General features: G+C 39.0%; 1 protein-coding gene across 1 annotated transcript; it reads right to left on the bottom strand.

Moving 5' to 3' along the window:
- Nucleotides 1–7699: 7699 nt before the first annotated feature.
- LOC143531198 (ACT domain-containing protein ACR11-like) lies at nt 7700–11553 on the bottom strand. The gene is made up of 10 exons (XM_077026544.1): nt 11377–11553; nt 10264–10318; nt 10052–10177; nt 9877–9971; nt 9659–9743; nt 9500–9559; nt 8866–8921; nt 8657–8762; nt 8043–8111; nt 7700–7963 (listed from the first exon to the last, which is right to left on the bottom strand). The coding sequence occupies exons 1-10, from the start codon at nt 11514–11516 to the stop codon at nt 7901–7903; spliced, it is 855 nt and encodes a 284-aa protein (XP_076882659.1). The 5' UTR covers nt 11517–11553; the 3' UTR covers nt 7700–7900.
- Nucleotides 11554–24602: the final 13049 nt, after the last annotated feature.

Raw genomic sequence — 24602 nt, 5'->3', positions numbered from 1 at the left:
TAATGCTAACAAAGTATAACTATTATTATGTTGTGTATCATAAGAACTTTATTTTGAATTTTTTTCCTACATGTTAAATTTTCTTTTATGATATTTATAGCTTAGAGCAAAATTATAAATTACTATATTTTATTCCCTGTATTACGGGGTTGTTTTACATTATTCATTTTCAATATATATATATGTATATTTAGATTTTAATTTTATTTACTGTAAGAAAGTTAATAATTAGTATACTTGAGGTTTGATGATGAAATGGTTTCACAAATAAATGATATGTTATAATCCGGTTTAAAAGCTATCTGAGTTTGGTGATACCCATTACCCATTTATTTTCTTTATTATAAAATTGTTTCTTAATTATAAATAATATCTCTTTTTAAATAAAAATAGGATATTAATTTTTAGTATATCCCTATTTTATAGGATTTTCAAATCAAATATTTGATGAGATTAATTTTTAATATAATAAGATGTTATAACCCGTTTAAGAGCTATATAGGTTTGGTGAGACCTTTACTCGTGAATTCGAGTCAAATGCGTGAGAAGCCTTCATTCACAAATAAAGCAATCTGATGGCTTGAGAGAATGGTTGTTTTACATTTTTTGTTTTTTAATATTTACTTTTTGGATTTTAATTTTCTTTATTATAAGAAAGTTAATAATATACTTAGGGTTTGATGATGAAAGGGTTTCATAAAAAAAATGATATGCTATAACCCGTTTAAAAGCTATCTGGATTTGGTGATCCATGACCCGCTTATGATTTTTACTATAAAATTGTTTATTAATTATAAATAATATCTTTTTCTTTTTAAATTGGATATTAAATTTTAGTATACCCCTATTTTATAGGATTTTCCTATCAAATAATTGGTAAGATTAATTTTTAATTTAATGAGATGTTATAACCCGTTTAAGATTTATCTGGTTTTGGTAGACCCATACCCATGAATTTGGGTTAAATCAATGAGAAGCCTCCATTTAAAAATCAAGCAATCTGGTGGTTTCCATAAAAGGGGGGAGCGACCACATCGTAACACATAGGATTTTATGGTTTTCAATTATATATATTATAGATTGTTTTTTAATTATAAATAATATCTTTTTTTAAAAATAAAATAGGATATTAATTTTCAGTATATTCCTATTTTATAAGATTTTTATATCAAATATTTCATATTAAATATTTGATGAGATTATTTTTTAATATAATGAGATGTTATAACAAATTTAAGAGCTATCTGGGTTTGGTGAGACTTTTACTCGTGAATTCGGGTTAAATGCGTGAGAAACCTTCATTTACAAATAAAGTAATCTGATGGCTTGAGAGAATGGTTGTTTTACATTTTTCGTTTTTTAATATTTATTTTTTGGATTTTAATTTTCTTTATTGTAAGAAAGTTAATAATATACTTAGGGTTTGATAATGAAAGGCTTTCATAAATAAATGACATGTTATAACCCGTTTAAAAATTATCTGGATTTGGTGACCCATGACCCGCTTATGTTTTTTACTATAAAATTATTTATTAATTATAAATAATATCTTTTTTATTTTAAACTGGATATTAAATTTTAGTATATTCCTATTTTGTAGGATTTTCATATCAAATAATTAGTAAGATTAATTTTTAATTTAATAATATGTTATAACCCGATTAAGAGCTATCTGGTTTTTGTAAGGCTCATACCCATGAATTTGGGTTAAATCAATGAGAGGCCTCCATTTAAAAATCAAGAAATCTGGTGGCTTTCATAAAAGGGGGGAGCGACCACATCGCGACACATAGGATTTATGGGTTTTCGTTTATATATATTACTAGATTTTATCCCACGTATTATGGGTTGTTTTACATTATTCGTTTTTAATATTTATATATTTATTGTAAGAAGGTTAATAATTAATATACTTGATGTTTGATGATAAAATTCTTTTATAAATAAATGATATTTTATAATCCGGTTTAAAAGCTATCTGGGTTTGGTGATACCCATTACTCGTTTATTTTCTTTATTATAAAATTGTTTCTTAATTATAAATAATATCTTTTTTTTAAATAAAATAGGATATTAATTTTTAGTATATCCCTATTTTATAGGATTTTCGTATCAAATATTTATGAGATTAATTTTTAATATAATGAGATGTTATAACTCATTTAAAAGCTATCTGGGTTTAGTGAGACCTTTACCCGTGAATTCGGGTCAAATGCGTGAGAAACATTCATTTGCAAATAAAACAATCTGATGGTTTGAGAAAATGATTGTTTTACATTTTTCGTTTTTTAATATTTATTTTTTTGGATTTAATTTCTATATTGTAAGAAAGTTAATAATATACTTAGGGTTTGATGACTAAAAGGTTTCATAAATAAATGATATGTTATAACCCGTTTAAATGCTATCTGGATTTGGTGACCCATGGCCAACTTATGTTTTTACTATAAAATTGTTTATTAATTACAAATAATACATTTTTCTTTTTAAATTGGATATTAAATTTTAGTATATCCCTATTTTATATGATTTTCATATCAAATAATTGGTAAAATTTAATTAAATGTTATAACCTGTTTAAGAGCTATCTGGTTTTGGTAAGACCCATACCCATGAATTTGGGTTAAATCAATGAGAGGCCTCCATTTAAAAATCAAGAAATCTAGTGGCTTTCATAAAAAGGGGGAGCGACCACATCGCGACGCGTAGGATTTTATGGTTTTCGTTTATATATATTATAGATAGATACTTAACTAGGTAATCACCCACCCACTTAGATATAGGTATCGACTTTTATGGTGTCATTTAACACTTTTGGAATGATCTCAACATATAAATTGACAAATATGATCGCTATTAGCCTCCCCATAGAAAGAGTATGTAATAGAGTTCATAGGTTAACTAATATGCACAATTGTGCATATACAAGGTAGGGTTAGACGTTATTATAATGTGATGACCGGTTTGATGTGATTATACACATATCTATAATTTAAAATGAAATTGTGTAAAAAGTTGTCAATTTTTATAATATATAATGACAATAATACTATTCTTGAAATAATATAAAAGTAAGAATGACAATAAAGTTAGAGATTATTTGTCGAATACTTAACAAAAAGATTATGATGCAGGAGCATTTATTGACTCCCACGATGGACTCGTGTGTGTCATCGGGTCAGGAGTGGATAATTGGATCTGGTGGAGTATTGTGACGACGTATCGGGCCATGCGAGTAAGGACTTTGATGGTAAGGGCTAGGATGAACGGAGTAAAAAATGTTATAAACTTTTTAAAATATATAAAATTTAATATCCTGGTTTATGTACTTATTTCATGTTTGAATTCAATCCTCTTCTATAAGATGTTATAAAAACACAAATTCGTTCAAGCTTCTTGTGCTAATAATTGGAACAACATAATGTGGCGTCGTGTTTGAATGCATTTGACCTAAAACGTGACGCAAGAAAAGCGTTATTATCAAATTTATTATTGAAATAAATTTGGTTACATGGTTAGGTGGTCTTCATCATGATCACCCTTTCTTCTCGTTACAAGTGGATATTAAATTTCCACGTGACAACAAAATAAATTATTATTTGCATACTCAAAATTAGGCTGAGGGGAGTGGGGGGCTTTAATGGGGGCTCTAACCAATAATATTATGACGTGTGGCAGAGAGAGAAACTGGATAAGGGGGGTGTTGGAGCCCCCGTTGGAGTCTCTGGCCCTGGTGTGGAGGGGCTCCAGCGAATTTTTTTTTAATTTTTTTATAAATATATTCAAACAACGTATTATTAAAAAAACTCATAAATTATTAAAAAAAACACACATTAATAAGAAAAACACATTAATATCTAAAAATAAAATAGTACTAAAAAAACATTCTTCTTATTCTTCGGCTTGGTCTTCTTCGATCAACCTCTTTCGGATACGTTCCTTTTGCTTTTCCATTAGCATTTGATCGACCGGATTTAGGTTACTGAAGTCTCTAGTAAGAAAGTCCAAATCTCTCATTCTACTTTTTTCCTTTTTGTCATAAGATACCACCTCCATGGTTTTGTTGAATTTATTGAGGGATTCAACAAGATTGGCGATGTTTACGGCTTCCCCCTCAGCCGGTTTTTTCCCCTTGGCGTCCCTTCCCAATGGCCACCTCCTCGGCGGTGAAGACGTTTCCTCATCCGCAATGTTTAGGTCGAATCCAACGCGGCAATCCGACCCGGTTGAAGTGCTATACGCTCCAGACGAACTAGTTTTAGTCCGTTTCGGCCTTACTTCCGCATCAAAGTCCGGCGCCACCAGCTCAACCCACTTGGAACACCTTTTCAACCTCTCCCACAACTTTAAATCGTCCCACGTCTTCACCATCCCATACCTCCGCAAACACTCCTGCTTCCACTCTTCGACCGTGAAATTGTAAACCGCCAAATCATCACTGCCACTTGGTCCCGTAGCTTCACCGTGTGATTCTTGTGTCTCCGGAACAACAAAGTTAGGAGACGATTGTGTGTTGGATGGTTGAAAGCCGGATGATTCTTGCGGCTCCGAATAAAACATCGGTTGGTGCGGTGACGACCATAAATCATCGTCAAGATAATCTGAATCAAGGTTTGGGAACCAATTTCCAGCCATTTTTTTTAAAAAAAAGTTGAGAAGATGAATTGATTTTGGGTAAAGGTTTGAAGTTTTGGTATAAAAATGGGTGAAATGGGGTATAATTATATAGGAAAAATATTTTTTTTTTTGGTTTGTTCGGCTCCCAACGGTCAAAAAACCATCAAAAGTTGTGCAGCCCTCTCTCTTCTCCCGCTAACCGGCTCACGCATGCATTGTTTTTCGCGTTAGCGCCCCCGCTAGCGCCCTGGTGGTGTGGTGTTAGCGCCTGGGGGCGCGAGCGGAGGGGCTCTAGCGCCCCCGTTGAAGCCCCACACCCCTCAGCCTTAGAAACAAGTGTATATTGCACTGGCATGTCATTTTCTACCCATTGGTGTTTTAAATGTACATAGGAGTTAGTAAACGATCATTATAGTAGTTATATATGCTACTAGCCTACTACCTTCTAAATATAAGTGAGTGGGTTTTTTTTTTCTTTTCTAGTTTATAATAAGAGAAAATTTTTAAAATAGGTTTTTTTTTTGAGAGATACCATTTTGATCCAAATTATTTGAAACTTTTATAAAAGCCCATTGAAATTCGTCGGAGGCGACACCTTTGATTTTTTGTCGATGAATTTCACCATTGAATACCATGTTGTCACGTATCTGAGTTCTTACAAGAACATAAATTAAAATACGTCTAATCCGTTAAAAGTTCATCCCAAAACCATCGATCAAACCAAGAGTTAGATTCCTTTGAAATTTTGTTTTTTTTTAATATTTAATTAGTATAATTAATTTTATTTATATTTTGTTTTTCTTTTATAACTTTTGAAATATAAAGTTTTATAAAATTTTGAATATACTGTTGAGACGAGCTTCTTTTTATCTACGTGCCGATAGGCCTGTAAACGAACCGAACGTTCGGTGAACTATTCGTGAACCGTTTGGCGGGAAGTTCGTTTATGTTGGTTTATTTAATAAACGAACGAACATGAACAAAAAACTTGTGTTCGTATAATTAAACGAGCAAACATAAACACATGTTCCGTTCATTCATTTATATTCATGAACATTCGTTTATGTTCGTTTATTTATGTTCATTTATGTCTGTTCATTTATTTTCGTTTATGTATTAATAGAAAATAATTAAATATTATCTAGATAGGTCATCTGTTTAAAGGTTTTATATTTGTTAATGTGTGTTCATTTAGGTGTTTTCATTTAAGTTTGTTTATGTTTTTTTATGTTCATTTACATTTGTTCATGTATGTTCGTTTATCTTTGTTCAGTTATGTATGTTTAGATTTTAAACAAACGAACACAAATGTCTCTTTTTAAATAAACGAACATGAACATAAATATTTGTTCGATTAAGTGCCATTTTCGTGTTCATTCGATTCGTTTATATGCTTTCATTATTCACATTGATGAATCCATCAGTCTCAATCTCTAGGCTTTGCCCATTTTATTTGTGTTCATTTGTGTTCGTGAACCGTTCGTTAACACATTAATTTCCTTAATGAACGAACACGAATATAAAATCTCGTTCTGTAAGTGTTCGTGAACCGTTCGTGAACACATTATTTTCTTAACGAACGAATATGAACAAGGCCTTGTTCGTGTTCGTTTGGTTCGTTTACAGCCCTACGTGTCGACATAAATTTTATTCAAAACCGAGTCGGGTCAAGTTTTTATAGAACGTTTCGACATAAATTTGAACTAACTCGGTTTTGAGTAAAATTTATATTTTATATCGACATGCAGATAAAAATAAGCTCGTCTCAACGGTATATTCGAATATTTATTAAATTTTATACTTTAAAGTTATAAAAGAAAAACTAAAATTGAGTAAAATTGAATATAATAATAAAATATTAAAAAAAAACAAATTTTCAAATTCGTCGGATTTCAAAAACGATGGTTTTTTTTTTCAAAAGTTGTTGGAGCCGATGGTTTTAGTCTAAAAGTTATCTGAGCTGATGAGTTTGGTTCAAAAGTTATTTGAAGATTGAAATCCGAGTTAACAATTTGGACGAAATTGACAACAGTTGGGAAACATCGAGAGTCTAATTGCGAAAAACAATATTTTTGGACGAAATTCGCAAATGTAACCAAACTTTAGGGACGATTTTGGCACTGTACTCATATAATAAAGAAAGTGAAAAGACATGTCTATGCCTGACTTAACGATTCAATTTAACGGGGTTAGTGATTTCATGGAATTGGCAAGAATTGAGAAGCGTGGTTGGTCTAGATGCAAAAAATAAACTATTTGGATTAAATTTGAATTATTTGTCAAATCACACGGACGAAAATGGCACTTTACTCTTGTGAGAATTATACAAGCATTCATACGTAATTAGAAAAAAAAAATATTTAAACCAATATATATAATTTCCTGTGCAAGTACTCAAAACCTTAAATTGGTTTTGTATAATCGTATTTTTTTATGGTGTTTTTGCTAAAACACACATTTTGATAGCTTGATTAATATGCCAATCTACCTTTTTAAGCTCTTTATTAAAAAAAAATTGTCTTTACCTAAATATGTGTTTCTACATTAAGGATGATGCTAAGTTTGAATAAATGTTTAAACTTGGTCAAATCAAGAATTTTTATATTTCTTTTATATACGGGTCAAGATCATCCTTATCAAAGAAAACCTCCATAAAAATTCCACAAAAGATTCAATTCTTAGCGTGATATTAAAATAATCAGGTATTGAATTATCGTGTCTAACCCATTAGATATACAAGTTATGTTTTGGTGGCATGTTCATTGTTTAAATTAAACAAACTATGTTTAGGTATACAAGATTACAAGTTAACCCGTTTAAAATCAGAACAAAAATATAATTATAGAAAACCGTTTATCTAATTTATTGCAACCCGTCAGCCTGTTTACTACTTGATCACACCCGACAACCAGTTTTACTCGTTTAGAGAAATGGGTTACACAGTCTCGATCAGGTTAGACGATTTTAACTTTTTAAGCATGACCATGTTATGATTACACCTCTACCTACAACCGATATTCTGTTTATCGGGTCAAGGCCAAACGATTTTATTACCGGATCAACTTTGAAAATGGGTTGCCGTAATTACCCATAAGTAACCTTCATAACCACTTGGGCTGGGCTTTAAACATTGATTAAGGCCATAAATGCAGATTTTTGGTATCATATAAATGTAGTAACTTTACAATTTGTAATGTAAGCTCCCAAATATTTTCTGAAACACTACAACATCATTCTTTTCATATAAACTGCATTTTCCGTTGTACCCGATACCGCTTTGGTTTCAAAAACTCGACTCCTCGGTACTCGGTCGCCTCAAAAAGTACCTTAAACTATTCGTGACGACCTGCCAGAAAGTTACGTATTAAACCAAGGGTTTATTGTGCAATTATAATAGCACAATTTTACCAATGTGTCGGGTTTACCTGTTGAAGCGGTTTGATAAGAGCTTTACCCTTGTAACTGACGTGAAATTTCGCCTTCGCCAACAAACCCTGCATAAAAATTAAACAGTCGAAATATTTAAAAAAATAATTAAAAAAATATAAGTCTTTTAACGTATATTACTTTGACTAAAATAAATCCATTTTTTCACGTATAGGAATCAAACAATTATAATACGTTTAGGTATTTTAAAACATAATACGTATGTCGTTTATATCATTAACTTAATAACAGTGAACACGTTTATTTTGGTTTATTAAAGAAAGAGAATAATTAATTCGATAATATTTAACAGTGAACGCGTTTTGAATGATTACTCGACCTGGATTGTGAAAGATTTTTCAATCCTATAGATTCCAAACCACACAAAACAGATCATGTGTTCAGTCTAGATAGTTTAATTTGCATTAGATTATTATTTATTTAAATTCAAATTAGGTTAAAAGAAAGATTATTATTTATTTATTTAAATTTAAATTAAGTTAACTTTAGTTTTACCCTTTGTATTATTTAACCCAACTACTATATAACTGACTGTCTAAAGGTGGTAAAATTATTAGAAGCAAAATCTGTTTATCCAGATATTAATTTTTACCTCGGTATCGAACTCTCCCGACTCAACTGCAACATTTATATCAGTGATAATTTTCACAAGATCCACCAGTAATCCGGGCCGATCTGCTGTCTCCACTGAGAGCAGACTGCATAATATAATCACAATAATGAGTTGCTTTTTGCCTTTAAAATACAATAAAAATATTTCGGACTAGTGAAAAAGACAAAAATACCCTCCATTTTAAATACCTTCGTTCAGGGCTGTCATCGTAAATTTGGACACGGGTTGCAATGTCAACATCAATCTGAGGCGGTTCAAAACTTGTTAGGTAACATTTAACCAAACAATGATGATTGAGTTATTAGCCAAATGTCTAAACTACCCTTTAAAGGAAGCTTGAGGACCAACAACAATGGTATAAACACGGGCAAATAGGACATTTTGGCTTTTAAAAATTCAAAAGACGCCAAGAACTCGCGGTTTTTGTTAGGTATTCGAAAAGGAAAATTACCAACAATAATTTTAGTGAATAAAAAGGATACCCAAACTGCCCTATGTAGGATCCAGATAGAGAAGCTTGTGAACAAAAACAAATAGCATTGAAAAGTGAAAAGGGGCAAACTGGTCATTTTTCCTTTTAAAAATTCAAAGGAAGCCAAGAATCCACAACCTTTGTCTGGTAATTCCAAAATGAAAATTACCAACAATAATTTTATGAATAGTTAAATACCCAAACTGCCTTTTTGTAGGACCCAAATAGAGAAGTTTAAGCTTGTGAACCAAAACCAATAGCATTTAAAACGTGAGAAGGGGCAAATTGGTCATTTTGGCTTTATTCATTTTCTTTTTTTTTTGGGGGGGGTGGGGGGGGGGGGGTGTTACCTTTTGTGATGGTGCTTCTACTCCAAAGGCTTCACCCATTGCCAATTGGGCACTTGATTCCTATTAATGACATCAGTTCAGCAATAGTCTTTTAAAATTGTATTTAATTATTTATTTATATATACATGTTATAAGAAAGACACAAGATTGGTGTAATACCGGGTGATATTCTAGAAGATTGCTAATAATAGTTAGACGGATCGCCTCAAGCAACTCGGGGTCCTCAACTTTACGTCCAGTTGAGCTGCATATTAAAAAAATCTTATTATTTTGACCCAAAAACATTAAAAGAAAAAAACCAACCAAGAACTATACCTGATTTGCTAAATATCATTGAACATATTATTCAAAAAAAGATATTTAATTTCAATACTTACGCTTTAGTGATTGAAAATGTGTTATGCTTCCCAGAAGAATCCAGACAAACGTTTGCTTTCACAACATTTAGTCCAAGATTTTTAAGAGCATTCATCTGCACATACATTAACAATTTGACAATTAAATAACAAGCACTAAAATGACTTAAACAAAAGAACTTAAAAGAAGCCATACGGTATCAAGAAGAGCTCCAAGGCGATCGCCGAATGTGACCTCGACTACGGTTGCATTCGGGTCAGAGTCCTGGTCAATAATAACTTTGGGTGTTGGAACCACATCGGTTTCCTGGTAGCTTCCATCCTGAAAATCAATTATCGAATGAAATTAAAAATAAAAATTGAATAGATTTTATAATAAATGTGTTACCAAATCCCTTATCTTGATACCTCAATAGCTGTGGCGGATGCTTTTGGAATCATATGACTCAATGAATATGACAATCTGGGTGAAAACCCAAATCAAGAATTAGAACAACACACAAATGTTCTTCACTTCCAAGATTTTAGAGGGTGTTTGGATATGTGCTTGGAAAGCGATTATATAGATTTGAATAATTAAAAATCAGAATTGCATAAACAATTGATCAAAGGCAAGAATTTGCAAGTAGGGTGCAAACGAGCCAAGACGCTCGTGAGCTACTTGAGATCGGATCGATAAAGAACTCGAAACGAGCCGAGCTATTTTGAGCTCGAGCTAAGGCCAAGCCTCAAATAAAGCTCATTAAGTTATCAAGCCTGTTCGAGCCTTGTGTATTTTTAAGTTTGACCCACTTTGGACTTCGAGGGATTGATTTCACATTGCGCAGCCAAGCTTCGGCTCACTTAAGGTACTACACGTGTCGTTTAAGGTTTTTCCCAAAATATATAGGTTAATTAATAAATAATAAATAAGATGAGCCTAAGCTTGAGAAAACGACCCACGAGCCGAGTTCGAGCTATAAAAAGAGAGCTCGAAACGAACCGGCCGCTGGTTGACACTTGTGTAATTGCAAGTAATCAATCTCGAAATTTGATCATAATCACTATTCCCAATCACTTAAAACTAATAGAAACCTAAGATTAATATATTATATTTCAATTAACAATCTATAGCAATCCCAATTAAGCTAATAATTTCAATTCAATCAAAACCCACAAATATTATCACTTATTACGCAATACCCAGAACTTAATTTGACTCATAGATTGAATTAAAAAAAAAACAGTTCAATAAAGCAAATATTAACAATCCCAATTAAGCAAATCATTTCAATTCAATCAAAACCCACAAGTATTACCACTTGTTAAGCAAAACCCAGAACTTAATTTGACTCATAGATTGAATTGGAAAAAAAAAAACCTAATCAATAAAGCAAACATTAACAATCCCAATTAAGCTAATAAATTCAATTCAATCAAAACCCACAAAGATTACCACTTATTACGCAATACCCAGAACTTAATTTGACTCATAGATTGAATCTAAAGAAAACCCAATTCAATAAAGCAAAGAAACTGAACCTTGGTTTAGTTGAATTGCATAGGTGTTTAACATGATCCGACCCGAAAGAAGATCCAAAGAATGCGGATTTGAACACGGGCTGCTTTATTTTGGTGTAGAGTCCAAGAGTGGAGCCACAGGAAGCCATGGCAACAGCCATGAATGAATAAGCAAAAGATAATTGAAATGAAAGAAAAAAAGAAATCAATGGGGTTGTGAATTAGAGGGTGGAAATGGGCATGGTGAGAATGGGTAGAGGATATGTGGGGCCAGTAATGGTGGAGTGTGGATTGAAGGATGGAGATAGAAGATAGATCATAGACGTTGTTTTCGTTTGTTCGTTCTAGTGATATCCGCCATTTGTAATGTAATAAAGGAACTTGTTTTCTATGGTTTAGACTTTAGATATTTGCATATTATTATTATTCACTTATCTTCTTTTGTTTTACATGTTATATGTTTTGTTTAACGGTCGACAAATCATTCAAATTGGCTATTGATTTTGCTGAGTCGTATGTTGTTTTCTTTGCTCTCGGCCGACGTACATATGAGATGTCAGTTCCGGATTTTGTAGTTGCTACAGGATTTTATACACGGGCGGAGGTTCAGACCTCGTCCTTTATTCAGAGCATCCGAGGTTATGTGTTGTGGGCCCAGCTAGATATGGGGTTCTGGTTATGTGAGGTTCATCTGAGCCAATTCTGGGAGCAGTTTGCTGACGGGGGCCACTCCAGTGTAGTGGTTGAGTCATCCATGCGGCACTCCGTCGACAGGTATCTTCATCGGGTGGTTGCCTGCACCAGCGTTGGCCGTCATTCTGGTCACGATAAGTGCAACAACCTTGATCCTTTTTGTCTATTGTCGATTAATGGCTAGAGGGAGGCCAGCTCTAAATATTTGCATAATTATTATTCATTTATCTTCTTTTGTCTTTACATGTTATGTTTTGTTTAAAGTCGACAAATCCTTCAAACTGGTTATTTGCTACCGGATTTTATACACAGGCGGAGGTTCAGACTTTGGCCTTTATTTAGAGCATCCGAGGTTATGTGTTGCGGGTTGGGCAGGATCGGGAGTTCTGGTTACCCGAGGTTCATCTAAGGCAGTTTTGGGAGCAGTTTGCTGATGGGATTCACTCCAATGCATTGGTTGAGTCATCCATGTGGGACCCCGTTGACAGGTTTCTTCATCGGGTGGTTGCTTGCACTATCGTTGGCCGTCATTCTGGCGACGATAAGTGCAGCAACCTTGATATTTTTTTTTGTCTATTGTCGATCATTGGCCAAAGGGAGGCAGCTTTAGATATTTGCATAATTGTTATTCAGTTATCTTCTTTTGTCTTTACATGTTATGTTCATTTAACGGTCGACAAATCCTTCAAATTGGTTACTGGCTAAATTCATCATATCCGAGAAAACCCTTATCTAAGGCCAACGCCTGTGAACACTTGGGCAAAAGCACGACAGTACAGTGAGATAAAACTTATTTAATTCAAGGATCCAACTAGTGAAAGTCACTTACTCGCCTAGTCTCCCATCATCACCTGGTGCATTTGAAACTAAATATTAGGGGACAAGAATTAAACCTGTGTCACATGAAACACCAAGTCTCTCACTCTCTCCCTTAACACTCCATAGCTAGCTCATTGGGTTATTTTATCTCGTAATTTAGGGGTGTTTGGGACTGCTTATTTTATCTCTTTTAACTTATAAGTTATAAGGTGTTTGGAAAAGTTAAGGTTTTGAATGGATAAATCATAAGTTATAACTTTTTAACTTATGACTCGTATAAGTTATAAGAAGGTTAAATGAGGGATTACAAACACCCTCTTGAGTTTATTTCATATGTGTTTTTAAATTTTGTCTTTATAAGTAGAATTGTAAATGTTCTGAGCCCAAGCTCGACTTGTTTCTAGCTCTTTTTATAAAGTTTGAGTTTGGTAAGTGATTTGTTTTTTCAAGCTCGGGTTTGATTCTTTTATTATTTATCAGATAAATTGTATATGTATTAGATTCTTTTTATATATTTTGAGAAAAACTTTAAACGAGCCAAAGCTTGGATCAAGCTTGACCATGCATTGGGAAACTTATACATAGATGTCCAAAGGAGCTAAAATAAACACACAAGGTTTGTTAAGGTTTAACGAGTCTAAGTGAGCTTCTCATACAAGACTCGAGCTCAGGATCAATAACTAAACAGACTTTATTTCAGGCTCGGCTCATTTCGAGCTTTCTTATCGGCCAAAGCTCAAATGGCTCTTGAGCAGCTCGGTTCATTCTAAGCTTTTTTTTTATTGATCTGAGCTCGAGAAGATTTGAGTAACTTGACTTGTTTGCACCCATATTTATAAGTCAATGTTTTCAAGTTTTATTTAATATGCGTTTTCAACTGGTTTTGATGAAATTTAAAACACGAACTAATACTTTAAGAAAGAGTTGTTTAAACCGGTTGGATTTGATGACTGTTTTAGCTGTTTAACGTTCAATTTTGCCTTAAAACTTTTTTTTTTTCAAAATCATTAGTTTGTATTGTGACTTTTTAACCATGATGAAGATGTGAAGAGGTAGGTCCCAGCAGAGCCCAGTTGGACCCGCAAGACTCACCTTGAAGAGGGACATCTGCGCAGAAACCAACTGGATCCGTAGGACCCACCATGCTCAGAGACGTGACGTCCTTACGCGCAGTACGCAAGCTGTTCCCGCAGGAAATGCCTCCCAATGGTGAAGGACTCTGCCTGTTCCCGCAGCTGCGGATACAAGCCATCAGGGAAGGCCACCCGCGCAGCAAGGCTACACGCACAAGGCACTTAGCTCTCACTCAGTGTCACCTGAAGGAATGAGCAAAGCCGGGAACAATCCCGCACAAAGGCGGGAGGGGGAATACTCCCGCCCAAAAGCCAGTCCGTACGATAAGGGAAGATCTTCTGTACTGTACCTGACGAGGTATGGGCAAAAGATCTGACTAAAGATACGACAGCTTATTGACAACAGTATGGCGAGCAGCATGCTCCTGTACTGTATGTCACTATTAGCCGCTGCCTACTCACCAACTCCTGTCATACCACGTGCATAGCCGGCAGTTGGTGGAAAAGGAATAGTACACAGTAGGCCTGGTCACTATCAGCCGCTGCCTACCCACCAACTACCAGCAGGGCACGTGCGTAGGCCACAGTTGGTAGAACAGGAATACTATTCAGCAGGCCACACCTCCTTGGAAACCTACCTTCGGCTATAAATACCCCAAATGGTATGATCATCTCATCTTATCATATCTTATCATATTATCATCATATTATACCTGATATCTGCTCTAGCAATCTCTTAATATACATTTATATTTAAAGAGCAATCTAGTCTGATTCTCACGCCGGAGGGTGGTCACAAGGAGGAACCCCCCCCCCCTTCTCAGTGACAAGCTCACGGTGTCTGTTTTGCAGGTTATCAGAAGAACCATCTTTGCCGGATCTAACCCCTCGTGGGAAACATCTATCTAACCCCCAGGTTATCCGTAATCTGCCCGGGGTCCGGTTAGTGTTTCTTCATTGGCGCCATCCGTGGGACAAGTGCAGTAAATTTCACGAACACTACCCCAGTTACCCAAGCTGGGGCAAGTGCAGTAAATAATCGCTCACTGGGATTCACCGATACCCAGTTAGAGAAACGAACAAGACTCCCCCGCCAAACACTAGATGAAGTTAAGGCATGGGCGGAGGCACGACAGAAGGAATTCCAAGCTGAGTTGGACGAACGCTTGCGTTCCGTCCAACAGGCTGACGAATTCGAAGAATACTTGGACGATGACTCGGAGGAATCCGACACCGACGCGAACCCTCGCCATAGGGTAAAAGGGAAGCGTAAGGAAACGGACTCCCAACCGAGAAGGCGTTTTGGAGAAGCCTTCAAACCAAAAAACACAGGTGGAAGTCCACGTGACTTCTCCAAAACATTCAGACCGACTGTGGCAAATGCGGGAACGTCCAAATTTGCAAGGGACATTGCGGAAGCAATCGCCCCAAAAAGTGCCAAACAAATGTCCAACATAGGCACATATGATGGTATATCTGACCCAGACGATCATTTGAACAGATTCATAGCGGGGGCAACCGTCAGCAATTAGACGGAACCTACGTGGTGTTACATGTTCCAAATGACGCTTGTTGGGCCAGCTAGAGCGTGGTTCGATCGTCTACCGGTCAACCACATCTACGACTGGGCAGACTTCCAACAGAAGTTTAGCCAACACTTCAGCCAACAACGAAAGTATACCGAAGAGCAATGGACAATCCTCAAATGCATTAGAGAGGAAGATGAATCTTTGCCAGACTTCATCACTCGCTTCAACTCAAAGAAGCTAAGTCTGGGTAACATTAGCGAAGATCTTGTTCGCGCTGCTTTTATTCAGGGCGCGAACGACCCAGAGCTCATCCGCACCTTAACGGGTAAAGATGGCATGCCATCCACATGGGATGCCATCATGACAGCAGCTAAACGCTTTGCGGAAACTGAGAGGCAACTGGGTAGAGATCTCCCACAGAGCACAAACCTCTACACCCAGAAAACAAGAGAAGACAACGTCCTTACCGCCCGATTAAACAAAAAGCGGAAGCTAGGCATTTGGCAGTCAAGGGTAAACTTTGACACCTCATCCGGCTTGCAACATCGGTTAGGCGGAAGGGATAACGTACAGTCAAACCAGAACTCCAGATGGACGCCACTCACCAAAAGCGTCACCGAGATATTCGCCACTGAGGAGCTCCCATGGCCAAAGCCTCCAATAATCCGACATCGTCACAATGCTGATCGGAGCAAATACTGTGACTTTCACAGGACAAAAGGCCACAACACTGAAGAATGCATAGACGTAAAGGACATGGTCGAAGCATTTGTCAGAGATGGGACGCTCGCGCACCTCGTGGCGCAATGAACGCTGAGCAGGCTGATGCGTGTAGAACCCCACTTGGGGAAAACACGAATAAAATTGCAGCTTCAATGTTGGAGACTACATACTGCGCAAACAACGAGATCCCGAACCAGGTGCATATCGGCTCGATGGCACTCCCATCCCAACATGGAAGGGAGCTCAATTACACAGTTTGCATGTAGATCAATTCCAAATTTGTAAAGAAAAGGCCCAGAGCCACTTCTAATGGAAATGATTCTCCTTAGAACATCGACGCTGATGATTTTACATTTATACTTTATGAACTTTGAACACGAATATGCCGGTTTTCACCGCATAATTACGTGGAAAGTCGTTGCATGGGGAAGGCGGCAAAACCCGCATAAACCCAAAAAACGGCAAACCTTCACGCAGGTCAGTTGAAGGGGAAAAGTTCAGTCATCCCACTAAATGAAAGTGCCGGTCTATCCGCATGAATCATGAGAGGAGACTGAACACTAACCTATTAACAACCGCGCGTCGAACGGTTAATTTATTGAACACGAATATGCCGGTTTTCACCGCATAATTACGTGGAAAGTCGTTGCGTGGGGAAGGCGGCAAAACCCGCATAAACCCAAAAAACGGCAAACCTTCACGCAGGTCAGTTGAAGGGGAAAAGTTCAGTCATCCCACTAAATGAAAGTGCCGGTCTATATCCGCATGAATCATGAGAGGAGACTGAACACTAACCTATTAACAACCGCGCGTCGAACGGTTAATTTATTCAACACGAATATGCCGGTTTTCACCGCATAATTGCGTGGAAAGTCGTTGCGTGGGGAAGGCGGCAAAACCCGCATAAACCCAAAAAACGGCAAACCTTCACGCAGGTTAGTCATAGGTAAACTTTGGTCAACTAAATGAAAGTGCCGGTCCTAACCGCACAAATCATGAGAGGAAACCGAACCTATCGACAACCGCGCGTCGAACGGAAAACTTATTCAAAAGAGAATTTCTAACAAAAGGATGAGGAAAACCTACACGCAGGTTAGATGAAGGTAAAGTTTAGCCATCCTACTATGTGCAAGTGACGGTCCTACCCGCACAATCACGAAAGAGGAAGCAAAACTTCAACCTATTATCTACCACGTTCAGAGGTTAACTTATTCTACACTTGGAAAATTGCTAATTTAAACTAAAGTATGCAAGTCATAACATTTATAAAGCAAGGAATCCAGAGAAAATAGCGGTCTTACCCGCACAAAGATTTATATTTCACAATGATTCATTACAAGAATGGCCGGGTAACTACCCGCCTACAAGAAAATAAATCTATACAAGCTAAATCTATCATAGCAGTGGGAAGGGATCTTCAGGATCAAGCTTCAGGGCCACTTCCACTTGGACCAACACCATCAGTAGAGCGTGGTAGTTCAAGGAAAGCTTTAAGGATAGCTAGCCCATCATCAGCAGCAGCAACTTCGTTTACCTTCTCCACCACCGGATGCGGGAAGGCGGCATACTGATTCACTGCTTGGTCGTATACAGCTTCAGTATCTACTACAAATAAAGGGAAGTTGGAAGGCGGGATGCCTTTCTCAACGAACCCTAGACCAAGCAGGAAACCGGCCTTTTCCCCATCCTCGTGAGAAGCGTTGAGGGCTGCGCTCATAGCATCGTCATAAGACATCTCCGTGAAGACTCGATGCACAACCTACAAAAAAGAAAATATACAAGTGTCAAAACCTTTTCTATTTACAAAGAAAAGCGTGAAGATATGAAGCTAAACATACCTGAGACAACGCTTCTCGAAGAAGCCATTCCTTGGCAACCAGAGCCTCCTGCAGGGCAGCTTGAGCTTCGTTACGGGCGCGTTCGGCTTCACTTTTATTAAGGTTGGCAAGCAACACTTCTTTAGCCGCAGCCTCTTCGACGCCCTTTAGCTTCCGCTCAGTGTGGTCAAGCACCCCCCTCTGGTCCAAGATCTCTTGGAGCTTTTTGGCGTCTTCCATCGCCAAGGCATCATGAGCCTGCTGGAGAGCCTCTAATTTGGCTTTAAGCTCTTCATTCTCCACGCGTAGAGGCTCAGCAACAGCTTCAGCCTTGGTGGCCCTTTCAGTTGCATTCCTAGCAGTTTCCTTAGCCAGCCGAAGCTGTTCATTAACAGCTTGGGCAACCTTGGAACGGGCCTCGAGACGGCCCTGAACCTCAACTTCAAGGGCCTTGAACGCCTTCTCCTTCTCCGCAGCCGCGGCGGAGAGCCTCCTATTCTCCTCCCGGACAGCCCGCGCCTGAGCTACTTCCTGAAGGCGAGCTGCTTTTAACTTGTCGTTCTCACGACAAAGCAGCTCGACGCGCGGCTGCATCCGGGCCAGGAGAACCCGAAGCTCATTGCTTAGCCTACCCTCCTGGTAGCTAGCCATGGCTTCCCCCAACGCACCACTGGGAGCAGCGTGACGAGCCCACTCCACGCACTCCACAGGTGTGCGAAGGGTTGTTCCTCGGCGGATGTTCCATCGTGGAACATACACTTCATTGGAATCCGACACTGCAAAAAAAAACAAAGAGCAGTTAGGAAAAGATGATAGAAAAATATAAAATAGGCCAAAAGAACCCTACGCACCTGTAGGGTCAATAACAGGCCGATAGCCGCCAAACCCATCACCTGAACCCAAAGGAAATCCATCCAAGAGGTCAGGCAGATGGGAAGGAGGCAGAGGTTGGCGATAAGCCCCATGCATACCTGAAGGATCGGCCGTCGTTGCCGATGACGGAGGAGGCATGGTAAAGGCCGCCGCGGCCGCCGCTGCGGAATCCGCAGCAAAAGTAACCGCCGGCTCGGTGAAAGATGCGGTAAAAATGGCACTCACAGCCGGCGGTGACGTCATAACAGCTGGAACAGTCGGCTCAAAGGAGTGAGCAACTGAACCAGCGGAAGCAGGCGCAGGCGCAGCCGCCTGGGTCGTCGCCTCAGGTAGGCTGACCAAGCCTACCGTCATGGGCGGAGGGGTACTCCTCTGCGCTCCACCCTGGAATGCGTCAACATCCACGCCTGCATAAAGAAGATAAGTATTAATGATGGAAAACTATGAAGTTAAAGATAAAGGAAGTTTGTACTTACGGGTTTTCTTGAGCCTAAAGGTACGGAGAGGCGGGGACGAACCCGATGGAGCCGGCCTCTTTTCGCCGCTCACCGTCGTCTTCCTGGGCTCTCCGGAGGTGACAGTCGCAGCCTCCGGAGCGGTGGTCTTATCACCACCGGGATTCCGCGCCACCTCTTAGCTCTCGGTCTCCGAATCAGACCGAGGCACCGGATCGGCAGTGGAGGCCACCTTCTCCTTCCCCTTCCCGCCGGCAGCCTTCTTCTTCCGCACCAACGGAGGACCATCTGCGGATTCCTCATCAGAACATACGATTAGAGGAATTCCAGCAGAGGTTTCAACATTGAGGGGTCGAGGGTTGAATAGCGCCTTACCTGGCCGCCTGGCGCTCAGGATCTCGTGGCCTAGCGGGTAGACCTCCACGAACCGATCCGCCGTTTGTTCTAGGATGGGCAACTCGTTCTCGTCTAGAGCGCGAGTACCCATCCGAGCGGGACCGTCAGCCTCCCGCGGGTACAGGAGCGACTGCAAGTCGTTCCCCTCTGAAATAAACAGGAAAGAAGTTAGAAGAAATTCTAAATCAACAAAAAGAAACAGAGCATACCGTAAGGAACATAGTTCAAACCGTATTCGAGGACGATCGGGATCTTTCGCGCATCCGCATCCTTCCACATCCGGCTCATCCCGAGCATCACCATCCCGGACTCCGCAAACCGGTAAACCGGAGATTGGACTCGGGATATCTTCGAAAACCATTCCGCCTCCTGGTAGTTGGAGGCGTGAAGGCTGGGAAGTGCTTGCCCATTCTTGAATTTCATGGCAAGGGGGATGGCGCGAGCGGAGATGTAGAAGAACTCCCGCTTCCACGAGCGAAGACTGCGCTCGGTTGCGCAAATCTTCAAACCCTTAATCCGGGTTATCAGCGTATACCACCCCTGGATGCACCTCCAAGAGTAGAAGGTCATCAGGCGGTCAACATAGGGCTCAATGCCCAGAATCCGGCACACCCACTCGAAGTGCCGAATCTTGGCAATCGCCATCGGGTGCACCTCGGTCAGGTGCACACCGTGCCTCTCCAGGACACGGTACACAAACTTTGTCAATGGGAACCTAAGATTCCCATAAACAAAGAATGCAGCATATACCCCGATCTTGCCTCTGGGGGCATAGTACACCGTCTGATGGGGTTCAGGAAACTCAGGCTCGAGAGACTCGAGCATGAACTTCCTGACGACGTACTGATACAGATCGACAGGCAGGGCACACTGGCACTCGCCAGCAGTACTCTTGTCATCGGCGAACACCCCAGCCTCCTGGGCTGTAGATTCGAGATCACGAGAAGACATCTTGCAGCTGACAGAAGAAAACGATTTCAAGGGAATGACTCGACTGAAAAGATGAGTATTCGCCGGAAAACGTTTTAAAGATGAAGAGAAGAGTGAAAGTGTGGATTACAAAGAACCCTCTCCCCCTTTATATACTAATCGCAATTAATGCGATGAATTTAATGCGGAAGAGAGAGAAATCGAAGGTGCAATGAAACTATGACATGTGGCAAAAAGCAAGCTGGCAACAGCTGTTGAAAGGACGCGTACCAGTAATTTCGCGGCCACGCGCCCGAAAAATCGCGCCCACGCGCCTGAAAAGGCGTCTGGAATGATCATGTACTGTCACGTCACCATAACTTCCTGCACGTCCTGACACAGTCAGAAGAAACCGTCGCACGACGTTTCAGAGGTTTGGACTGTTCTTATCCTTTCACCAACTCTTCGAATTTCAAAATTCAAAAAGATTCAAAAGTAAGTGGGAAAATACCCCTTACCTTGGCAACCAAGTAACCGTAAGACGGATGCGGGTACAGTGTTAAGGCAAAGCCCTTCACATACCTAGCACCCGCAGGGAATTGAAGCCAAGAATACCTTGGCAACCAAGTAACCGTAAGACGGATGCGGGTACAGTGTTAAGGCAAAACCCTTCACATACCTAGCACCCGCAGGGAATTGAAGCCAAGAATACCTTGGCAACCAAGTAACTATAGACGGGTGCGGGTACAGTGTTAAGGCAAAACCCTTCACATACCTAGCACCCGCAGGGAATGGACGCCAGGAATACCTTGGAAGTAAAGTAACCGTAAGACGAGCGCGGGTACAGTGTTAAGGCAAAACCCTTCACATACCTAGCGCTCCGCAGGGAATTGAAACCAAGAAGGATCTTCTGGGCAATGTTTGCGGAAACGGAAATAACATCCCCGCATAGCGGGAACGTCAAGAACTACGTGGTTTGAAGCTCCAGGATGGAATTGGTGGTTTTAACATAATTGATCACTATGTTCAAAACTACCAAAACCTCATGGAGAATCCACTTAAGTGGGACTCAACGCTCCTGACTTGCGAGGAGGTTACAGACCTACACGCAGCATACCCAAAGATCAAGCAGGAAAGTCGGGAATTTCTGCAAGTGACAAGGACTTCCGCGGGAAGAATCCCCATGGAAAACCTTAAAAAACCCTTTTCAAAACCCTTTGCTTAAGTCCAAAAGTTCACCTCACTTTATTAAACACTCATGAGAAGAACATTGGACTGGGGGGACTTGAAGAGGTAGGTCCCAGCAGAGCCCAGTTGGACCCGCAAGACTCACCTTGAAGAGGGACATCTGCGCAGAAACCAACTGGATCCGCAGGACCCACCATGCTCAGAGACGTGACGTCCTTACGCGCAGTACGCAAGCTGTTCCCGCAGGAAATGCCTCCCAATGGTGAAGGACTCTGCCTGTTCCCGCAGCTGCGGATACAAGCCATCAGGGAAGGCCACTCGCGCAGCAAGGCTACACGCACAAGGCACTTAGCTCTCACTCAGTGTCACCTGAAGGAATGAGCAAAGCCGGGAACAATCCCGCACAAAGGCGGGAGGGGGAATACTCCAGCCCAAAAGCCAGTCCGTACGATAAGGGAAGATCTTCTGTACTGTACCTGACGAGGTATGGGCAAAAGATCTGACTAAAGATACGACAGCTTATTGACAACAGTATGGCGAGCAGCATGCTCCTGTACTGTATGTCACTATTAGCCGCTGCCTACTCACCAACTCCTGTCATACCACGTGCATAGCCGGCAGTTGGTGGAAAAGGAATAGTACACAGTAGGCCTGGTCACTATCAGCCGCTGCCTACCCACCAACTACCAGCAGGGCACGTGCGTAGGCCACAGTTGGTAGAACAGGAATACTATTCAGCAGGCCACACCTCCTTGGAAACCTACCTTCGGCTATAAATACCCCAAATGGTATGATCATCTCATCTTATCATATCTTATCATATTATCATCATATTATACCTGATATCTGCTCTAGCAATCTCTTAATATACATTTATATTTAAAGAGCAATCTAGTCTGATTCTCACGCCGGAGGGTGGTCACAAGGAGGAACCCCCCCTTCTCAGTGACAAGCTCACGGTGTCTGTTTTGCAGGTTATCAGAAGAACCATCTTTGCCGGATCTAACCCCTCGTGGGAAACATCTATCTAACCCCCAGGTTATCCGTAATCTGCCTGGGGTCCGGTTAGTGTTTCTTCAAGATGGTTTATGTATGTAATACATATACATAACCATAAATTCCAAATATGAAAAAAAAAACCCCTTATTTATATAAAAACTTTTTAAATGGTCAATTCTAATCTTACAAGTTTCAAATTGGGCTAAACTGATAAACCGTGTAAACCGAACAGTTTGTGTTAAAAGTTTTTTCTTAAACACCCTAGTATTTCAAACACTGGGAAAAAAAGTAATTTTCGTATTCTTTCAATTATAATACTTCATTTTTAAGCTTATGCTTTTATTTACATATCATTGCATTAATAAATGTGGATGATGTATTGTTGGCCATGAAAATGATGCAAATGTAAATTGAAGGATACCAATTCAGCAAGAAAGGTAAAAGTGGTACTTTAACTGATGCTCTCTTTTTAACGTTCTTTTTTATGCGATAGTACATGCAAATAAAGTTGTTATTCTTAAATGTTATATTCCTAGTATATGAGTTCTTATAACTTTTTAGTTTTGATTGCATGCATGAAAAATATAAGTGTGAAAAAGTGTTGATCTTGATGAATGGTGTTGGGAAGGGTTGTACCCGAGCCGGACGGGTGATGATGTTAATAATTTTTTAAAAAATGAGATTTCTAAAGAAACTCGCTATATATATTTATATTTATATGACATGATGGTTTTGTTCTTGTAACAAATTTGTGTCCGTCATTTGCACCCTCACATGTTTAAGTAGACCTAAGAGCTCACAGAGTGAATCCGAGAAATGGAAAATAGGGGGAAATGAGAGTTAAGGTGGAAGGTGATGAGGTGGAGGGTGTAAGTGGGAAAACTGGGGAGTGGTCACCGACATTCACATAAGTGCAAGAACAAAGTATGGGATTCGGAAAAGCAAGCGGGAATTTTGGATCTGGGAAGAAAGGAAAACACCGTCCCCTAGAAATGAGGAAGCTGAGTTGGAAACAGGGAATAGGGAAAATCCGGGACGAATCCGTGTGCTCTAATATACAAATGCAAGTGAAGGTAGTTGCATTGATGAAAAATGTTATACCTTGGAGTTTAAATAACAAGAATGATAGTCAAAGGGGCAGATGCAAAATATCTCGAAGGTCGAAACAAAGAAATAATGGTGGTGCATGATTGGTCCCTAATTTAAGTGGTTGTTTTAGATTTCTTATTTTACCTCTTTATAACTTATTTAAGGCATAAGTTAATTATAAGTTTCAAAGTTGTAATTTATACCTTATACACTCATGAAATCTAAATTTTCCAAACACCTTATAACTTATAACCTTATCTATCTACTCTAATAAAAGACTACCACTTTTGCCACCTGTCAATCACATAGTTATCCTCACATTTTTTTTTCAACCAATTTTAATATATTGTCTTTGTCTTCTAAGCCATTTCAATAAATGAATTCAATATTTTTTTTTATTAAATGTAAATCCTAACCGATTCATTTATTAACATTAATGTTGAAATAAGAAAATAAGGAAATACAAAAATTGAAGTTGCAGGTCTGTTATAATAATATTTTAAAGTCCCGGGTAATTGCAAATAAAGAAAATAAAGGTGCATCATTGTCGAAGAATTTGGATTTGTATGGTAAACTAAAAATTGTATTTAAGCTGGGATTCGGGCAACATTGCATAATTTTTTTATATAAGATTGGGTTTAAATTTGGATTTGATAATTTTCTCATACGCATTTGAACTCAAAA

Source organism: Bidens hawaiensis, unplaced genomic scaffold, assembly GCF_021521415.1.
Source record: "Bidens hawaiensis isolate Kalapana, Puna unplaced genomic scaffold, B.hawaiensis_p1.1 tig00009086_1, whole genome shotgun sequence".
Lineage (NCBI taxonomy): Eukaryota > Viridiplantae > Streptophyta > Magnoliopsida > Asterales > Asteraceae > Bidens > Bidens hawaiensis.
Note: the sequence above shows the minus strand (reverse complement) of the source record. Positions and strands in the feature narration are given on the sequence as shown.

What these genes read in the sequence shown, in the direction of transcription:
- LOC143531198 (XM_077026544.1), bottom strand. Translation starts at nt 11,516, where the DNA reads ATGGCTGTTGCCATGGCTTCCTGTGGCTCCACTCTTGGACTCTACACC. An exon ending in ACATTTTCAATCACTAAAGC is followed by an intron (nt 9,744 to 9,876) that starts GTAAGTATTGAA and finishes TTTAATATGCAG; the next exon opens with CTCAACTGGACGTAAAGTTG. An exon ending in CGGGAGAGTTCGATACCGAG is followed by an intron (nt 8,112 to 8,656) that starts GTAAAAATTAAT and finishes ATTTTTATGCAG; the next exon opens with GGTTTGTTGGCGAAGGCGAA.